The 18,834-nt window shown below is 51.8% G+C and overlaps 6 protein-coding genes across 6 annotated transcripts; 5 read left to right on the top strand and 1 right to left on the bottom strand.

Moving 5' to 3' along the window:
* The first annotated feature begins 126 nt into the window (after positions 1-126).
* Positions 127-1,700, top strand: B0T23DRAFT_223280 (regulator of Vps4 activity in the MVB pathway-domain-containing protein). Its single transcript, XM_062833766.1, has 3 exons — positions 127-174; positions 467-543; positions 624-1,700. Exons 2-3 carry the CDS (start codon positions 517-519, stop codon positions 1,494-1,496), a joined length of 900 nt encoding a protein of 299 aa, XP_062690281.1. The 5' UTR covers positions 127-174; positions 467-516; the 3' UTR covers positions 1,497-1,700.
* Positions 1,701-2,861: 1,161 nt separating this feature from the next.
* Positions 2,862-5,491, top strand: B0T23DRAFT_407325 (uncharacterized protein; the record flags this gene model as incomplete). The annotated part of the gene is made up of 2 exons (XM_062839178.1): positions 2,862-3,552; positions 3,609-5,491. The coding sequence occupies 2 exons, from the start codon at positions 2,862-2,864 to the stop codon at positions 5,489-5,491; spliced, it is 2,574 nt and encodes an 857-aa protein (XP_062690280.1).
* Positions 5,492-6,395: 904 nt separating this feature from the next.
* Positions 6,396-7,362, bottom strand: B0T23DRAFT_223268 (AP-2 complex subunit sigma). Its single transcript, XM_062833765.1, has 3 exons — positions 7,196-7,362; positions 6,972-7,041; positions 6,396-6,893 (listed from the first exon to the last, which is right to left on the bottom strand). Exons 1-3 carry the CDS (start codon positions 7,225-7,227, stop codon positions 6,564-6,566), a joined length of 432 nt encoding a protein of 143 aa, XP_062690279.1. The 5' UTR covers positions 7,228-7,362; the 3' UTR covers positions 6,396-6,563.
* A 642-nt stretch (positions 7,363-8,004) lies between these two features.
* B0T23DRAFT_223294 (ATPase family AAA domain-containing protein 1) lies at positions 8,005-10,065 on the top strand. The gene is made up of 3 exons (XM_062833767.1): positions 8,005-8,317; positions 8,382-9,046; positions 9,129-10,065. The coding sequence occupies exons 1-3, from the start codon at positions 8,258-8,260 to the stop codon at positions 9,646-9,648; spliced, it is 1,245 nt and encodes a 414-aa protein (XP_062690278.1). The 5' UTR covers positions 8,005-8,257; the 3' UTR covers positions 9,649-10,065.
* Positions 10,066-11,562: 1,497 nt separating this feature from the next.
* B0T23DRAFT_223240 (cystathionine beta-lyase) lies at positions 11,563-13,201 on the top strand. The gene is made up of 2 exons (XM_062833764.1): positions 11,563-12,957; positions 13,021-13,201. Exons 1-2 carry the CDS (start codon positions 11,713-11,715, stop codon positions 13,147-13,149), a joined length of 1,374 nt encoding a protein of 457 aa, XP_062690277.1. The 5' UTR covers positions 11,563-11,712; the 3' UTR covers positions 13,150-13,201.
* Positions 13,202-15,042: 1,841 nt separating this feature from the next.
* On the top strand, positions 15,043-15,360 carry B0T23DRAFT_288334 (uncharacterized protein; the record flags this gene model as incomplete). Its single annotated transcript, XM_062834260.1, has 1 exon — positions 15,043-15,360. A coding segment is annotated over one exon (318 nt), but the record flags the coding sequence as incomplete, so codon positions are not given.
* Positions 15,361-18,834: the final 3,474 nt, after the last annotated feature.

The raw sequence follows: 18,834 nt of genomic DNA, 5'->3' as shown, positions 1-18,834 counted from the left end.
AAACAGTAGTCGCGTTTGATGTCTCATCTTCTGAGAAATCGACCGGAATTATGAAGCTGGGTCCAGTGAATCAGCTGCGAGACGTATCGTGGTGAAGTTGGTTGAACTCGAAATCGAGTAGTGTACAGGGCACTGAAAAGTGGTCAGGAGGTGGGATTGTGAATGGAACATAAAGTAAGTAGATCTACATGCTATGATGGGTATTTCACAAGGGCTTGCAAGTACTCTCTACTTCTTTCTACGCATCCGGTCCACTGAGCAAGGACCCGTTTCTTGCAACAGCCAATGGCCCTGTCGATCCGCATACGGTCCCACCATCTACCCCACACAAGCTGTGGTGCTCCCGTCGTCCCGTCTCCTCCAACTCGACGACAACCTCGCAAGCTGCCTGAACGCCATCATATCTTTGACTTCATTATCTGTCCTTGACCAGCCGCTCAAAGTTGGATCGCTCACCTAGTCAAAGTCATTGTTTTTCACAGCAAGCACCCTCAAACCACCCTAAACACATCAAGAATGCCTCCCGCAGGAGCTGCCTTTGTGGTACGTCATCCTAGCTCCACCTCAAGTTATGCCACGACATGTGACGTCTACATGGACGATGAAGCTCACTCTGAACACAGGCCAAACTCAAAGTTCAGCTGAAACTGGCTATTGCCAGATTGCGCATGGTCCAGAAACGAGATGAAGCCCTCGCCAAGACTCAGCGACGGGCTATGGCGCAGTTGCTTGATGTTGGCAAGGAGGACTCGGCCCGCATCCGTGTTGAGAACATCATCCGGTCAGACATCACCACCGAGCTTCACGAGATCCTGGAGCTCTACTGTGAACTTTTGCTTGCCCGCGCCGGTCTGTTGGAGGCGCCCACTTGCGATCCTGGTCTCGAGGAGGCCGTCAAGAGCATCATCTACGCCGCACCCAAGACCGAAATTAAGGAGCTCCATCAAGTACGGACGCTGCTCGCGGAGAAGTTTGGTAAGGAGTTTGCGCTGCAGGCGGTGGAAAACTCGGATGGCAAGGTGTCGGAGAAGGTAGTCAAGAAGCTCAGCGTGACGCCACCGCGGGAAGAGCTTGTTGTTGGCTATCTGGAGGAGATCGCAAAGGTGTATGGCGTGAACTGGCCAAAGAAGAAGGCAAACTTGGGCGAGCCGCCTGATTTCATGGACGAGGATGAGAGCCCGAGCGGTGGGCAGGCTCAGAAGAACCTCGAGGTACCTTTAAAGGCGGAAGATAAGGAGGCGGAGGCTCAGGAGGAGCTCAGCAAGGCTACACCACCAGTGTCCTTCGGACCTGCGAGCCCACTACATGTTAACCCACCACCGCCGTCAACCGACAATATCCATCCCAAAGTCACCCTGAACCACCAGCAACTACAATCAAAGCAATCTCCAGCGGGTGGTGGAGTTGTGAAGAAGGCACCTGCGAAAGGGAGTATCGCCGACGGCATTCCTGACGTGGACGAGCTGGCTAAGCGGTTTGCGGCTTTGAAGAAGTAGCAGGGTTTTGCCATAATATGGACTTTTTCAAGCGATTTGAGCGTTTGCAGAACCAAACTACGAAAGTATGGGAGCGAATCTTTGCAGCGGTATTTGTTGGCTCATGACTTTTCAAGCGAATCATCATCAATTCGAATATTCTCGTACCTCGGCTACTCGCTTGGTGTTGACTGACCTGTTGGATACCGCGTTGCTATTGGCATATGGCAAGCTTCTTCTGATTCTTGAATTACCAAAACCCCCCCAACCACCATACACCCAATTAGTTCTTTTGAGGGTATATGAATCACTTCCCATGTCGATATTTCCGTGGAAGGCTGGTAGAGGTAGGATGACGCAACCCTCAGGGCTGTCTCTTCCCCCTTCTCTTCACTCCTGCCTTCGACTGCTGTACACGAGGCTGATGTGATGGAAGGCCCCCGTCTGTCGACCACGCCAGAGGTGAAGCCATCTGGCAAAGCTAGCGAGGGTAGCTCCTGCCTTGCTCGCTGGATCCCCGCCGTGAAATTGATGGACGTTTGCTCTTTCCTTTCATCTCAACTTGTGTCCCTTGCTTTCACACCTGATGCCAGTTGCCTGCCCTGGTCCTGATACCCTTGAATATTACAGCACCAACGTATCGACGCAGCCCAAATCAGTTGATTTCTTTGACCTTCCACAATTCCAACATCTCGCTGAGGTTGTCCATCAAGATATTCCAAGTAACAACTGAAGCGGATATCACGAGGCTTTCAAGGAAACTTGCTCCCATTGGTATCGCGTCCCTCCCACCTGGTCACGGGTGGGAAAACGAGCCAGAGCCACGGTCGCGTCATTCACCCTCACGTAAACCTGGGAAATAGCTTGTTGAGGGGCACTCCTACTGTCAACCATTCCTGCTTCTCTTTTACCTATTCAAATTGATGCAACTCAATCATCTACCCGCAGCAATTCTCTCGGATCACGCATTTTTGTATGTTTAGCAAAACATCTGTGCTGTCAACAGAAAACCATCCATCTCATGAAGGACTTGACGCTGATAGCCGCATGTACCGCAGACTTTGATAGCAGGGGTCTCGCCACCGAGTCGCAACGCGGCTAAAAGCGTCCAGAAACCAGCCAGCATTCCCCGTTTGGACAGAAAATCACCATATCTTGCCAACAACCCGAAGAAAGCGCCTGATAGGGTTCATTTGATACTCGCGACCAAGAGCTAGCATCTCTTGCACTACCCTACCATCGACGATGGAATATAAAGAGGAGATGACAGCCTTTGTCGGGCGGCTGGGTGTTCGAACACTCGGCCAACTCTCCCTGAAGGAGCTCGCTGTGCGTCTGGATACCGGGCCAGAACCGACAACAAAGAGAGAACGGCTCTACGCCTTCATGACATGGCTCAGTGACCATCTCCTGGAACTTGACAGCTCCGATGAGAGATTGTTTAGCCACGAAATTGCAAAATGGTGCTTCTTTCTCAAGGACGCCGGCTATGATAGTACCAATGTGGTCGGAACCTTCGAAGAGTGGCTCCATGAACACAGTCACGCTGAGCCACTAAGTGCGAGGCGGCTCTCTTTGGCGGAGCTTGAGATCAAGAAGTTTTACGATATTCCCACGAAGGCACCCCGCCTTGTCCCAACAGACGAACCTTGTCAGCCGTCGCCTCCACCGGAGAAGACTCTGCAGCAGTTTCCCTCAATAAATGAGGCGTCCGAAGCGCATCCTGTCGCTGGTTTTGGACAGATCCACCCCGACCGCCTCAAGCTGTCCAGGTACGGTGACAATAAGCATGAGGAAGGCGAAGTCATTGATGTAGATGACTGGCAACGTCCCGTCGTTGCCATCAGCTCCGATGAGGACGTAGATCCTCAAACAAAGAACACTATGTCCTTCCTCACCGGAGCGAACCGAATGGTCTTTGGTGAGGATGAAGCCATCATGACCACTGACCTTCAGGGAAAGAAGAAGAAAACGAAGAAAGCGAAGAAAAGCAGGGCACAGACCATGCAGTCAGGGCCTACTTCGATTCAAACCCAAGAGAAGAACAAGACTTCCTGTGGTCGTTGCGGCGTCCCTGGTATGTAGAGAACCTCTATGCGAGATTCAGCCATGCTGACTGTACTTCGATTACAGGACATTACCACATGCAATGCCCAACAAACCTCGATCCGTCGTTTGACAAGAGTCCGCCCGACGAGTACAAATGTAACTTTTGCAACAGATACGGTGACCACTATGCCACAGTCTGTAAGAGGAACATGAACCCTACATCTCTCACTCAGCAGAGAAAGCGATTTGCAGAACGAGGTCGTCAACTCCACCCCAGCAGAGGTCGGAGTAGCTCACCATTGAGGGGGCCGAACGATAAACGTCACATTGGAAGGGAAAGATCACCATACAGGGTGCCCAGAGACAGACATCACTACGATAGGGAAAGTTCACCCTACAGGGAGTCAGAAACCAGACATCACGTCGATAGGGATCGGTCGAGAGAGAGGAGAAAGTCTCGGGAGAGATACAGAAGAAGGCGTAGTAGATCCAGATCCAGATCCAGATCTCCTTCTCCTCTCCGGCAGGCTCTACCGAGAAGAGACAACCCCCGGGCCATTAGGGAGTATCGGTTGAAACACCCGTGTCGCCAACCGAGCTTTCACAAACTAGAGCCATCTTCTCCGCCTCAGTTTAGGGCCCTAGACCACGGCGATACCTTCGAACATATGCCCGATGCGCCCTATCGACCTTTGGGTTCACGGCCCACGGGAGTTAAAATTCGAGGGCGAGGAAGTTCTCTCTACTATGATGACAATGTAAAGGGAGTTATGCCAGCTTCTGTCTACGGAAATGAGGACCTGATGTCCCGCAAGACGCATCAGCCACAAATGCCGGCGCCTCATCAGGTCGATTACGTTTATCGCCCAGCATTGTATGAAGGATCTTTCATCACTGAGCTGACAGATTTGATCGCCAGCACCACCGTCTCGCCTCTGGCACGAGCTCCTATGAAGAGTAGGCTGCCAGAGGTGTTCAAAAATGACTTGCGACAGTCTTCTGGATCGTGTGTGATCGAGCCGACCATTAACACTACTTTGGTTAAGCCAGAGTTAGTTCCAAATATTGTGCGGGAGCCCTCGCCCCCTGTGGAGCTGGGTGTTACGGAGAAGAGACTTGATGGTCGTCATGGTACTCGGTATCATCCAGCCATCTTGGAGCTGTTCAAGAACCGGAAGAATGTCTGGATTAACAAGATTGACAAAGCTATGCGCAGCCAAGCGTCTAGTTTTTTCTGGGACACAGACCCCAAGGACCCGGAGGAGGAACTAAATGTTTCAGCTGATACTAACGCTGAATCGGCCAGTGACACAGTCATGACGGAAGCCGAGCCCGTTGGTACGGCCATTGATGAGGCTAATAGTGAAGCTACGCCTGTTGCGTTGTTGACTGATGGCCCCCGACGTGTCGATTCCACGCCGGCTATCGATGTCGTGATGGAGAATCATACTGAAATGCAGATTCTCTATCGCGATGAAGACGGAGTTCAAACTCATCACCCTTGCGGAGACGGTCGGATTGGCTTCAAGCCACCTGTTGATGCTGCAATGGAGGATGATGAGCCTCTTGGATTCTCTGCGGCTGTTGACGTCTCTGCAATTGTCGATGAAGTGATCGCTGAGGTGGCGGCAAAGACTACCTCCGGGTCGGTTGAGAAGGAGTCACCTTCTATTGTGGCCACGACTCGCTCGGAGACCCTCAGTTTGCCTAAGACAATCAACTTGACTTCGGCTGAGAGCGCTCACATCGTCCGCAAAGTCAAGCCTGGGCATGGGGTCACAGTAAATGACCATGACAATTGCACGTCAATGGAGGGCGCAGAGGAGGTTGGAGACAGTAGCAAATCTGAGACGGCCATCAAAGACGTGATGAACGTTGAAGCGGACCTTGAACCTGTTGAGATTAAGATTTCTCAGCCTGAAGATCAAGTGGACGTCACAGTCTTCGAGGGGTCGAAGGCGCAGTAGTGTCTGCACTTGTCCCCAGACCCGTCTGTCGACTAGTTGATAAGATATGCTACGGACTTACTTGGATCATGGCGTCAAGTACCTCTTACGGTCTTGTTTCACAATTCAATACAGATTGCAAGCGAGCAAACAGTTATTTCGAATTGAAACATCCCTTTGGTGCATGTCCAAGTCGACGAACGTCTCTCCATGGTCGAGTTTAATTCTGCAACTTTTTTGGTGGCAACGGCAGGTAGGTATCCGATTCTGCAGCTCAGGGTTCACTTCATGGCGAGCACCACACAGCAGTGTCAGTAACGGCCATTGACGCTCGCTTCGTTGCTGAGCTGCAGAGACGGTTCAGTTATCTGCCACTGACGAAAACTTGATGCTTTGAAAGAGAACATCGGAAGCTTCTCAGGCAGAGACGTGAAGGAACACCAATATTTCATAGAGCAATGCGTTTCGGATCTCGCGACGCGGTGTCTTTGTAAGATTAGTTAATCGATTACTCTAAGTATAAGCTCAGAAGCCCTGCCATGTAAGGGGCTGTTGGTGTGGTAGAATAGGCAGCTTGCTTGCTCAGTGTTTGCTGAGCATCTTCCTGCCCCTTATGTGTGATATGGGTATATGTAATCACCTCTTCGCGTCCTTCTCTCCTGCCATCCCTTTTCGATGCTTCGATAGTCGGTGATCGTTTCTCACTGGAAGTGTCGACGGCAAAAGGTTGACGTCTACCAGCCCAAAGCGTTCCCATCCGAGGGTCGTGGTCATGTAGGGTTCAGTCAACTCAGCCCTGTGTTGATGGGGTCGAGGGTCTGGGTCGTTCGAACGGTTCGGCAGAAGGTCAGACCTCGTTACTGCACCCGTATGCTCGGCTGGAATTGCCGAGAGCCGTCCGAGCGCGGAAGTCAGTATTCGTCACCGTCCATCCCAAGCCCCTGGTTGATATTTCCGTGTGTCGGCCGGTCGGTCGGTCGCGGTCCGTCAGTCAGCCGGCCCCCCTTATCCGCATTCATCCACCCCCTTGGCTCCTAGCCCCTTATCCGTTTCGCCCTTTTCTTCCCTTCCAACGCCGTATTTCCTCCTGTCATCATTCCAGCTTATCCAAATGCTCCAACCTCGTCAGCACAACCTGTTTACTCGTCTCCTCAATCTCGCCCGCCAAGAAGACCTCGTCCAGGATGGCGTACACCTTGTAAAAGTTGAAGACCAAGTCCAGCTCGCAGACGTTGCCGAAGAAGCTGTCCAGCACTTCGACAAAGAAATGGATGGCCTCCAAATAGGCTAGCTCGTTGTCGTTCGTGTCGACGCAGGCGCAAAAGAACAGGCCCGCGTATCGTCGGTACACGACCTTGTGGTTGCGGAACTCGACAAAGTTGGATTGGTATTTTTGGTCGCGGGGGGCTACTAGGCGGTGGATCTGGGGTTGTGAAGAATTTAGAAGGGGGAGGTTAAGTAAGGGGAAAGGGAGGGGGGGGGAGAGGGAAACTGGACTTACCTCGCCTTTGAGCTTGATCTTTTCTTCGTCGCTGTAGGGGACGTACCACTTTGCTAGACGGGTTTTACCCCTTTGTTTATTGGTGTTAGTCTATCGAGTTTGCGACAATGGCTTTTAGATATGTATATGTGTGTGTATGGTGTGGCGCATCTGCTATTTGATGTTGCGACTTTGTGACACATGATGCGCTTGTGTGTAGTAGAAGAGGAGGTAAGGTAACGTACTGTCGGTTCTGGATGAGAATGAATGACAACATGGCTGCGAATTATACTTTTGCGACAACAGCGAGGCGGGCGGCCGTCTGAAAGTTGCCAAGTTGAAAACAATACACAGAGATTGTAAAGAGAACCAAACCGAACCGCGAGATCCGCCGTTGCTTTATTGAACTGCCCGGCACTAGAACCGCGTGGTATTGGATCTCACATGCGACGTAAATCGATTTTCGTACAAAGGATCGACGGGAAGGGAAAAGATGGTGTTTTGTAAATGATTAGATACGGATTATAGAATTTAGTTGCTAGCGGTGATGTCGAAGTCCTGCTGTCGTCCCTCTGGGATGAGCCGCGTCCATACGAGCCGCCCAGGGGTGAGTGGGGCCCGAGCTTTCCTTTCCGTCGTCCATCGAGGTGCTCGTTCACAGCGGCAGTGGAGGCGGAATGGAGGGAACCCTGGCTGTTTTCCATCTGATGCGATCCGATAGGGGGCAATTCTTGGCACCTACCTCTACTTATAGGAGCTTATCGATAGCAGCTGCGCTATCCGCCCAGGCGCCGCGTCCGTCTTCACGTGTCGCAGTGCGACTGGAGTCGTTGTTTTGGCGCTTGGTTTCAGTGCGGTGCTGTTCCAGTTCGAGTCCAATCTTTGTCAGGTTCGATCGATCGAACGGAGTCGGGACCATTCACTGGGGACAAGTGTGAGGTCTTGGCAAGATTGACATGGAAGGTCACATTGTAGCCACTGGGGTGGCGCCCCATTCTTTGCGTGCACATGGCAAGCTGAAGCCGAGGACTACCGTTCGAGGGGACCCATTTTCAACTTCTAATGATTCAGTTCCCATCCTCCATCAGTCACGTCCATTGACTTGGACGCGAACAACAACTACTGCTGCTGCCCGGTGCATGCCGTTCGCTTCATTACATTAGCCCTTGTTTCTCTGTACATCTTGTATCCTCTTACCAGTCCGCCGATCACGACGTCCACGACAAAAGAGCCCTCAAATCTTGGATGCGACCCGCGGGCTGTCAACTCCCCTCCCGACCCGGCCAGGGTTCACTCTACAAGTCAAAATGACCGATAATAAGCGTGTGGCCAAGGACATCATGTCCGGGCTGCTACTAGCTGCTACCGTACGGGCTCTGCTAGCCGCGATGCAATGCGCCCACCACAATCTGCTGACACTTTGCTCTCCAGACAATATCCGTATACTTCATCTTCCGTGACTACGTCGCCCCCCACGTCGCAAAGCTCATCGACCCCGACCGTGCTAAGCACGACCAAAACAGGCTGAAAGCTCAACAAAATCTGGCCAGGATACAAAAGTCACGAGACAAATCCAAGGTTGCCAACGACGAGTTCGCCGACGATGAGGTCCCCGAAGACTCACCCTCCAGCGTGCGGGTTGAGGACCTCGTTCTCAACGAGTACGAGAGCCAGGTAGCGCTGGAAGTAGTTGCGCCCGAGGACATCCCGGTTGGGTTCGACGATATCGGCGGTTTGGACGAGATTATCGAGGAGGTCAGGGAAGCTATCATTTACCCGCTCACGATGCCGCAGCTCTATTCGCATGGCGGCACGCTACTGTCCGCGCCTTCGGGCGTCTTGCTATATGGCCCTCCTGGCTGCGGAAAGACCATGCTGGCCAAAGCTGTGGCGCACGAGAGCGGCGCCTCGTTTATCAATCTGCATATCTCGACTCTTACAGAAAAGTGGTACGGCGACTCCAACAAGCTTGTTCGCGCAGTGTTCTCGCTTGCGCTAAAGCTGCAGCCGGCCATCATCTTCATTGACGAGATCGATGCCGTCTTGGGAACAAGGAGAAGCGGAGAGCATGAGGCTAGCGGCATGGTCAAAGCCGAGTAAGTGACCCTTTGCTCTACTTCAAGATGCGCCATGTGTAACCTTGGGCTTCCGGAGCTAACCTTAAAACCACAACAACAGGTTCATGACTCTTTGGGATGGTCTTACCTCTACCAACTCTCTCGGCCAACCCGCCAGAATTATGGTCCTTGGCGCAACCAACCGCATCAACGACATTGACGACGCCATTCTCCGCAGAATGCCCAAGAAGTTCCCCGTCCCGCTTCCAGGCAAGGACCAGCGCCGGCGTATCCTTGAGCTCGTCCTCGCCGATACAAAGCGCGACCCCGGATTTGATCTGGAGTACATTGCTATGGTAACGGAAGGCATGTCTGGAAGCGAGCTCAAAGAGGCATGCCGTGATGCGGCCATGGTTCCCATGAGGGAGGCTATCCGGAACCAAAAGGCCGCAGGAAAGTCGATAAAGAAGCTGGATCCCAACACGGTGCGTGGTTTGCGCACGAATGATTTTTTCGGTCGCAAGGGTGGCGCGCCCAGTTTGGCGGCGGACAGCCGTCCCAGTTCCGTCAGGCCAGAGGCGGCCATGAGCGTGAGAGAGATCTATGAAGTCGAGACTGAGACCGAGGACATTTTGTCTTAATGTGTGGTTGTGGGCAGTACCCCCGAAAAATGGGAACTGAAAAAGAAACACAGTGCCAGCCAAGCAGGCAGCATTAGTGCGGGATCAAAGGACAGCGAAGAAACTTTGGAAAGTATCACGAGCGTCATACCATCATTGCCAAAGACTTGCTAGGGCATTTCTTCTGACCAGGTAGAGGAATTGGACCAGTACACACTCCGAGACAGGAGGCGCAGGCGCAGTTTATCAAACCCATAGAACCCACCGTTTACTGGTAGCCTTACTTTGGAATCTCCAGCTTATCTTGGTTTCTGGAAGTCTTATGGAACATTCAAATCGGTCCTACCCGTGTGTGACCCAGGTATCAATATTCGAGTCCGACCTTTCTAGGCGGAATCGTGATCCGAGACTGTAAGAGGTCACCGAGGAAGTCCTGTCCGAGTCCTTTCGAGTCCTATCTATACAGCCTCGTTTCCTCATTATGTTCTTGTGCGGCAGAGAAAGCAGGGTGTTTAAGCCATTCAAGGCTGTGCAGACGCTGATGGTTGTCCGGCCTGGCTCTTGATTTGCCTGTTTGATTGCCTGACCGGTCTGTCTGAGGCTCCGAGGCCTGAACGTGACAACTGCCTGATCCTGCAGCAGTGCCCCGAAACCAAAATCGAGGCTGCAATATCAATAATTTTTCGGTCAGCCCAACACAAAACAGCACATTTCCTTCAACACCGTTCACCGAATGAACGCAACCAATATCCCGAAGCACAAACTCCCGTTTCGGTCTCCCGTTCTGTGTCCGAACTTTTGGATATCCGGCGAGCGGCTGGGGGCCAAGCACGTCATTCTCGAAGCCCCACACAATTAGTGAACAAATGGACCATTGTCTACATTCTGGCAGATAACCGGGTACCTCATGGGGAAGCGAGACGTGGCGGGCGGGCGGGGTACCTTGCCATCGTGGATCCCCCGGGTTGCGTCCTCAATGCGACACTGGGCTGAAGGTGGAGCCGTTCGCAACGCCGATGGTCGGACAAGCAGGAAAAGGATGGCGAATTTAGTGTGAAGAGACAATATCCGGGAGTGTTGTTGGGATACCATTGCGAGAAATGAGTGGTATTTCAAGTTGAAAGTAAACAAAGTCGGGATGTTATCATCTGGTGTGGATATGATGATTTAGCTGTGCAAGTGGTCCAGATGTTTGGATGATTCAACTCGACGAAAGTAACATGGAAAAAGACGGCATGAAGCGGTCGACGAACCGAATTGTGGGTGGACGGCTACACTACAGCTGCTGCTGCAAGGGACCAACCACAATTGTAGTGTAGCTCCAACTCTGTACATATGTAGGTCCTCGGCACCAATGTACCGCTGGACGGCAACCGCGACAGAGGGTGACAACACCCCACCACCCCGAATGCCGTCCCCAGTTCATCCATCCACCCCCGCCGGACATCCAGTCCCGTCCAGTCCACGCGAATTGGCAACCAGTCATCGACACATCCTCCATCGGTACACAATCCACACCCTCACCGGGCACAAATCTTGGGGAACCAGGGGCCCCAATCTGGAACTTTAACTCGTCCAACCGGGGAGTCACTGGCACGATATTGCCCCGAAGGTCCACCGTTGCCCGTCTCGATCGGTTTCGTCTTATAATAACTGGCCCTGATTTCGCCATTCTCTTTCTCTTCTTTTTCTTCTGCATGTTTATACTCGACCAGACCATCAATAATTTACATACGGAATTCCCTGATTCAACTCGGATTTGTATGACCCGTCCTTCCAAGAGACTTAACGTCCAGCTACCAACCGCAATTTGCCCCTCAATCCAGGCCCAGGTTCCACGTACTGCCACCAGCATCTCCAGATCCACTACACTCCTCCGTTCTTCGCTCCCGTCGCCGCCGCATATCGCCTAGACCTGCCCAAATCAAAGACGTCGCGCTTTGACTCATCACACCATCGGCCTCTATCCGTTCCATCCATACCACCGGTACGCCAGCAGAAACAGCAGCATCGAAAAGCTATACAGAAGCGGTAACAGCTTCTACAACCTTCTCACCACCACACCACATCCTCACAACGACAAATATGTCGACTCCCAACAGTGACAGCCCGGCCGCGCAAGCCGCCAAGAAGGTCTTTTCTCGCCTAGACCTTGACGGCCACCATCTCCCGCCATCACCCGCACCCTCGAGCCCTCACAATGGCCGAAGATATGCCTTGGCCACCGAGCTCGTCTACACCGAGACCAAGGACCAGTATGGCGCCTCGAGCATCCCCATCTACCAGTCCGCTACCTTCAAGCAGTCGTCTTCCAACGGCGGCAGCGAGTACGATTACACTCGCTCCGGCAACCCGACCCGCACCCATCTCGAGCGCCACTTGGCCAAGATCATGAACGCGAACCGCTGCTTGTCCGTCAGTTCCGGCATGGGCGCTCTCGACGTCATCACCCGCCTGCTCAAGCCCGGCGACGAGGTTATCACCGGCGACGACCTGTACGGCGGCACCAACCGCCTTTTGACCTACCTCAAGAATAACCAGGGCGTTATCGTTCACCACGTCGACACCACCAACGTCGAAAGTGTGCGCCAGATCATCTCTCCCAAGACCGCTATGGTCCTGCTCGAGACCCCCACGAACCCTCTTATCAAGATCTGCGACATCCCCACGATTGCGCGCATCACGCACGAGGCTAACGAGAAGGCTGTGGTTGTCGTCGACAACACCATGCTCTCGCCTATGCTGTTCAACCCGCTTGATGTGGGCGCTGATATCGTCTACGAGTCCGGCACCAAGTACCTGTCGGGCCACCACGACATCATGGCGGGTGTCATTGCCGTCAACGACACCGAGTTGGGCGACAAAATGTACTTCACCGTCAACGCCACCGGCTGCGGTCTCTCGCCCAACGACTCCTTCCTCCTCATGCGCGGTGTCAAGACTCTAGCCATCCGCATGGAGAAGCAGCAGGCCAACGCGCAGCGCATCGCCGAGTTCCTCGAGTCGCACGGTTTCAAGGTGCGCTACCCCGGTCTCAAGTCGCACCCGCAGTACGACTTGCACTGGTCGATGGCCCGCGGCGCTGGCGCCGTGCTGTCGTTTGAGACGGGCGATGTGGCGCTGAGCGAGCGCATTGTCGAGGCCGCGAGGCTCTGGGGCATCTCGGTCAGCTTTGGCTGCGTGAACTCGCTGATCAGCATGCCTTGCCGAATGAGCCATGCCTCCATTGACGCTAAGACGCGCGCCGAAAGGCAGATGCCCGAGGATATCATTCGCCTGTGCGTGGGTATTGAGGATGCCGATGATTTGATTGATGATTTGTCGCGTGCTGTAAGTTTACCTACCTGGACTGTTTTCTTATCTGGATTGAGACTAACCCAATACGTAATACAGCTTGTCCAAGCCGGTGCCGTTACTCTCACGGTAGATGGGTTCCACGCTAACACCGCGGAAGGTGCTGCTGCTGCTGCTGCTGGGTCAGAGGCGGCCGAGACCACCACCACTGCTGCTCCTTCTCTTTAAGCAGAGAAAGAAAAAGAGGGAGAAAAAGAAAGAGAGAAAAAAAAATCAGAAAAAAACAGAAGGAGAAAGAGAACGTTTTATACCACTTTTGTTGTTGTTACTTCTACCGCATGTCATGAGTGTTCCTTAGACAGCAGATATGAGATGAAGAAAAGAAGGAACGATCTTTTGAGTTACTACTGTATTTGTACCAGGGACAGGATGTTATGTGTGTTACATTTTTATACCAGATGAAAGGCGCTATGGAACGGGTTTCATATTGGTCGAATGAATGGGCTGGTCGGATCGGCTTGATAGGTGTCACAGAATCGGAGTCGGGTTGAGATGACATGTAATGATAAGATGACAGGATGGACAGCCGTCATCTGAAGATCATATTCAAGATCATGATAACGACCTCCATCGATCAAAGATCATTTGTGATAAGCGTGTCTATATTGTCGATCTACCGGTATTTTCCATATCTGTTAAGAAAACACTGGCTGGAAAGGCTCGTTGATATATACCTGCTGAGTATAAGCAGAAGGAAAATACAACTAACAAGTATGAACGTAAAGAATCGCATGCCGGAGTCCGGCCGGCAATCGGGGATGCACTGGGTTGAAATCAGAGGAATTGAAGTGTGAATGGTAACCATTGAACTAATTCATCCGGATAGAGCACAATCCAATAACTTCTTGAACTCTCCTCTACTCTCCTCTACTTTGCCCACAACCAACAACAGTAAACTCAGTCAGCCACCCAAGATCTCGCTAAATTCAAAAATTCAAGAACTTCCCCTAGCATATTGGTGAGAAACCCCCTATTCCTGCATGGGCACACACACAAACAAAGCTCAAGGGGTGCCATTCCTGCGAGCCGCCGCCGCCCTTTGGGTTCCGACGATTTCACGTTTCGTTTAGGTACATAATCGTCATACGTAAAAGTCATTCCACAGCCATGCGAGTGACATGTTGCTCGAGAAAACTGTATGATGAGGCTGGCTGACAAGACAACGAAGGTGAAGAAGGGTGAAAAAGGGGTGAACTAGACTAGACTAGTGAGCTGAACCGGAACCGAACAGGAAGGCCCGAGAGGGGTAAGGGTGGGCCGGAATGGGGAGATGTCATGGATAGCTGGTGTCGGGAGTAAATTTTCAATCCGAGCTTGGGCTGGCTAAAAGAAAAAGGGGACGGCAACGGGAGAGATGATCTTTGGAGGAGGAAGTCCCTGGGTTAGAGAAAAGGCCATTCATTGTATGATATCAGGAACGTAGGGGAAAATGCAGCACCAAGATGTCGATAAATCTTTGGACATGGGATTCATTCCGGTATCAGAACGAGTAGAAAGAGCTGATAGTGTATAGATCAGCTAGGCTTGCTGAGTAAAAACAGGGTGGTGAAATATGGACACTCCCCCGGATTACCGGGTATGGCAAGAGTGTATAGCATCTGCTTAAACCTGGAGGAAACGCGAGAGACTGAATACTTCAAATAGGCATCGACACATCAGCATCCTTTCTGAAAGAGGTTTACGAGCCAAAGACCCAGGGTATATAGAGAGCAGGGTGATCCGATTCATCATGGACGCAGTACAATAGGAGAAGACGTAACCACACCAGGTGAAATAAAGGGGGTGAATAACAAATAAGTGGAAACAAAGAGTCCCATCACAACAACGCTGCCCCTGGTACAACAGTAACAAGAAGAAAACACCATAACCACCCAGGGGTATCAGTTAGACAAGGAAGCTGCGTTCAGCTCAGTGCTCATACACTTCGTGGTCCGAAATCCCTTCTCTCGGCCCGGTTCAGCCCATCTCAACTTCGACTCCCTTCCCGAGCCTTTTCTCGGTATGTAACACATAGGTACCTCGCTTCGTTGTTGTACACATATGAAGTTTGTTGCCACCGCCATGCTGCCTGCCACGGCAGGCGTGGCAGGCCTGCCGTGGCATGGCACAGTCAGAGCTGGCATGGCACCTCACTTCTGCGGTAACAAAAACAGAAAGAAGGAAAAATTCACCAAATCGAGAAAAAGCAACATTCCCTCGTACGCCCTTTGTTCCACAAGCAACACGACCAAACGCCCCTTCACCGCCTTGACAGCCTTTGTCCCCTCCTCTCCTCCTCGCTTTCCCCGTCATGTTCTCCGCTCAGATTTACCGGATTCCTCTCCGCAATTCCTGCAAGTGAATGCCCGAGACGATATCCTTGGTGATACATGCTGTGCGTGCTCCTGCTGCTGTTGGTGCCGGTTCTTTCTGTGTTTGCTGCGAGCCTACACAGCCAGGAGAGATACCAGGGAATTGTGGAAAGCCAGTAGGGAGCCCCCCGATCTTAACACGAGGGTGAAGACTCGAGATCCCCCCTTTCATTGTTCACCATTTCCCTTACCCTTACCCTCCTGTTAGCCGCCCGTAACACTCGAGTCGTTTGTCCAGCCCTGATTGTCAGTTAGAGCACCAGCGAGTTTCCGAACTTTCCTCCTCTTCCCTGTCTTCTCTTCTGCTCTCCCTTCCTCTTCCCACTCCCTTCCTCTGAAGGTCAAAAACCACCCTGAATGTATGATACTTTGGGTATCTAATTTCTGCTGAGCTGAAAAGCAAGCGAGGGAATCAGTAATCAGGAGCAAACAATGATACTGCAAGATAGCCGGGATAAAGGTTAGTATGATCAGGGCACTCAATAGGAGTCAAAACGTCGAGGGCCTGCGCAATAGGTAAATGTCAGTTGCTGTAAGGTAACTTACCGGACAAATCCCCCTACCCAATCAACCTTCCGCCCGTCATCCCGTCTGGTCTCTATGTGCTACCACCGCCGCTTTCCCTGGACTGTCCAATAAGCGTCTCGGTGATAGGCAAATTGCTCCGATTTCGCTCCTCCTGCCAGCGAACCAGCATGGGATTAACAGTGGTGCTTGTGTCAGGGGTGGTGCTGTGACTGTGCTGTCCGTTGTTATGACTGACGGGTGACGATTTAGTCCGGTTTTGCTGTTGTTGGGAGGAGGAGAAGCTACATAGAGAATTGGTGGTGAGGCCCTGAATAACACACACTCACACTTGCCCCTTTGCCTTTCCATCTCTACCCTTATTACAGAAGAACACATTCACATAAACGACCTTCCTCCCCTTTCACCTCGCAAAAGCAGAGGATGTGGTGGCACCAACCCTTGATGGTCAGTACCAGTAGCTGGTTGACAATTTTCTCTCACGCTGTGAGGCATGATTCTTTCCGCGGAAGCCTGTATTGCTCTGAGAGAGTGGGTGGATGGCTTTGTGGATTAGGTGGCGGTGGTCGTGACCAAATGGCTGATCAGTGTGGTAGTTGCTATGACAATGCCAGTGCTGCGGATGGCAGGGAAAATGCTCAAACTCCTCGGATGTTGTCTATCCGTTGTGATATACGCTGGTGGGTGCACTTGATAGCGAGATCATGAGCGGTGGGTTTTAAGTCGTATTCTTAAATAAAGGGAGGATTGTGATGAAACTTCTTCTGCTGGTGGCCAGCTTCTGACTTGCCCCTCTGATGGGGGACATTTCCGGCTTATATATCGGAAACGACAGAGATCTCCACGGAACCAAGACTCTTCAGCATGTTGAGATTATGAAGTCTCGTCATTGCTGTGATGATTCCCTGTACGGCCAACGGCTATCAATGAGCATCAATCAACAGGCTTGGGGCTGGTGGGTGATGAGCAATGCAGACATGGCGCCCAATTCGGATCCAAGCTTTACCGGTAATCTAGCATGCATGTATTCTTCGTACCTATGGTCACGCGGTCAGTCATCATATACGGAAAGACGAAGAAGAGGTGAAAGATCATGATCCAAACTAAGGCCTATCGCCGAAAGCCCCCACAACACTTGGTCAAGGTACATGTTGAGTCGATACACCTCGCTGTCAAGGGAAGCTTGTCCATGAGCCCCAGACCCGGCCTAATATGCAGATCATCCATCAGCCGGGGTTATGCTGGGAACCTTGCCGATAAGGAGGACTCCTCTGTAGCAGAGTACTACCTCCTTCGAGTCCCTCTACCAGGCTGTGGACTGTTGACCTCCGCAGTAGTTGTCGTCCCTCTATCTACTGCGTTTTGGTGTGGGTACGCGACAGTAAGTGGTTAGCCGTCACATCCAGCTTCAAGATGAGAAGACCAGATAATGAAGCATTGAAGAAGGCCACCTACCTGCGGGTTTCGCAGTGTGAAAGTATCAGGGACAAATTCTCATCACTTCATTCTCTTCTTTACATCACCCCACGCTTCCCCTGCAGGCCCAGCGTTAGATACCACATGTGTGACCCAGGAAGCTGGAAATTTGTGGGTGAATCCTACATCGCCGTCTTGGTGCTGCTTCGAGCAGCGCTGTGCTCTACAGGTACTAGAAAATGTACCGGTTCCTCTGCTGATCGAGACCTTAACGATACAAGTCTGTTGTATCCTCGTAGCTTGATGCTTCCCTTGGCAGGGTTTCCTGCTCTCACCTAGAGCGCCTCGTGTCATGCCGGGGCGCTCCGTGCCTCTAGTATCTCCGGTGTTCATGTTTCCAGCACCCTCGCAAAGCCTGTATCGTTCACCATCTCTCTGTTTTTCTTCGCCTCTACTCGCATCACATCCGTGTGACACCACTTCGTTACATCAGGGTATATGCTTCTGCTTTGAACTTGTCAACGCCATGCAAGACTGAAGCGCCAAATGCAGGACATTTGCGTAGAGGGGCAACGGCATTAATACCGGGGCAAGATAATGGACGTCAATTCGTCACTTCGCCAAAAGCTCATTCCGATGTTGTGCTATGCCTTTCCTTCAATACCGTCATTGAAGTCGAAATCAGCCCGCTCAATCGAATCTCAGAAGCATTGCGTGATAGGATTGATTTTTCCAGCAAGATGAAATGACATCGGTCAAGTATTGCCGTACAAACAGCGTGTACGATCCTGACCGGTCTGCAGGCTTTGTTCGAGTCTTCTTGACTTCTGTTTGGTTCTTGGCGTCAGATGAGTTGGTTGAACTCAGTCTGTTTGTCTTTTACGGTGCTGACCTGCAGACAGACAAGAGGATTGAACAGCTCCCATGTCCCTCTTGACCATCGAATGTGAAGGCTAAAATCGAGCTGTGTGGGCGGGGCATCTTGATGGCTAAGGAGCGAAGGCTTGTCTGAAGCGACGAGGGCTCGATATCAGTAGCGAGTGAGTATAACTTATGTGGTAGTCTATAGCATCGCCATCGGTAGCATCGTCGTAATAGAATAAGAGCTTCTGTATGTTTGCTTACTTGTAGTATGTGGCGTCTGCGAGTGGCATGGTACAGTAACCGATGTGCACAGTTAGTTCCCATGCATTAATACTTTCTTCCCTCACCTGGCTTTCAATCTACAATTTCGCTGTGTCTGACGGTGATCGTCCGATGCTAGCCAGCACACGCCTGGGATCCTGAAGGGACGATTGTAGACACTGGGTGAATCCGAAGACAAAGTCGACTCTCCAGTTCATGAGGAATGAGGCTCCTGGTCATTCATGGCAACACAATTTGTTCGGACGATGATTCTGTTTTTTTCTTTTGCAGGGAGGGATAGCGACGGAGAATCCTTGCGTTGAGTGCGGGATTCAGTGAAAGGGTACGTACCTATGGATGAAATGCCAAAGCAATTGTCGTACCCATCTGTACCTCAAAGTCGCAATTTGGCTAGACCGATGGCGGTGGTGGTAAA

The sequence above is a fragment of the Neurospora hispaniola genome (assembly GCF_033458365.1).
Source record: "Neurospora hispaniola strain FGSC 10403 chromosome Unknown B0T23scaffold_7, whole genome shotgun sequence".
NCBI classification, from domain to species: domain Eukaryota; kingdom Fungi; phylum Ascomycota; class Sordariomycetes; order Sordariales; family Sordariaceae; genus Neurospora; species Neurospora hispaniola.
The sequence above is the reverse complement of the archived record's forward strand: the minus strand, read 5'-3'. Positions and strand labels throughout refer to the sequence as shown.

Bases quoted from the DNA above. Each gene is read 5' to 3' on its own strand.
- B0T23DRAFT_223268 (XM_062833765.1), bottom strand. From the start codon at position 7,227: ATGTTGTCATTCATTCTCATCCAGAACCGACA. The intron at 7,042-7,195 runs GTACGTTACCTT...CAATAAACAAAG, and splicing joins ATTCTCATCCAGAACCGACA to GGGTAAAACCCGTCTAGCAA. The intron at 6,894-6,971 runs GTAAGTCCAGTT...TCACAACCCCAG, and splicing joins AGATCAAGCTCAAAGGCGAG to ATCCACCGCCTAGTAGCCCC.
- B0T23DRAFT_223280 (XM_062833766.1), top strand. From the start codon at position 517: ATGCCTCCCGCAGGAGCTGCCTTTGTG. The intron at 544-623 runs GTACGTCATCCT...CTCTGAACACAG, and splicing joins CCGCAGGAGCTGCCTTTGTG to GCCAAACTCAAAGTTCAGCT.
- B0T23DRAFT_223240 (XM_062833764.1), top strand. From the start codon at position 11,713: ATGTCGACTCCCAACAGTGACAGCCCGGCCGCGCAAGCCGCCAAGAAG. The intron at 12,958-13,020 runs GTAAGTTTACCT...TACGTAATACAG, and splicing joins TTGATGATTTGTCGCGTGCT to CTTGTCCAAGCCGGTGCCGT.
- B0T23DRAFT_223294 (XM_062833767.1), top strand. From the start codon at position 8,258: ATGACCGATAATAAGCGTGTGGCCAAGGACATCATGTCCGGGCTGCTA. The intron at 8,318-8,381 runs GTACGGGCTCTG...TTTGCTCTCCAG, and splicing joins GGCTGCTACTAGCTGCTACC to ACAATATCCGTATACTTCAT. The intron at 9,047-9,128 runs GTAAGTGACCCT...CCACAACAACAG, and splicing joins AGCGGCATGGTCAAAGCCGA to GTTCATGACTCTTTGGGATG.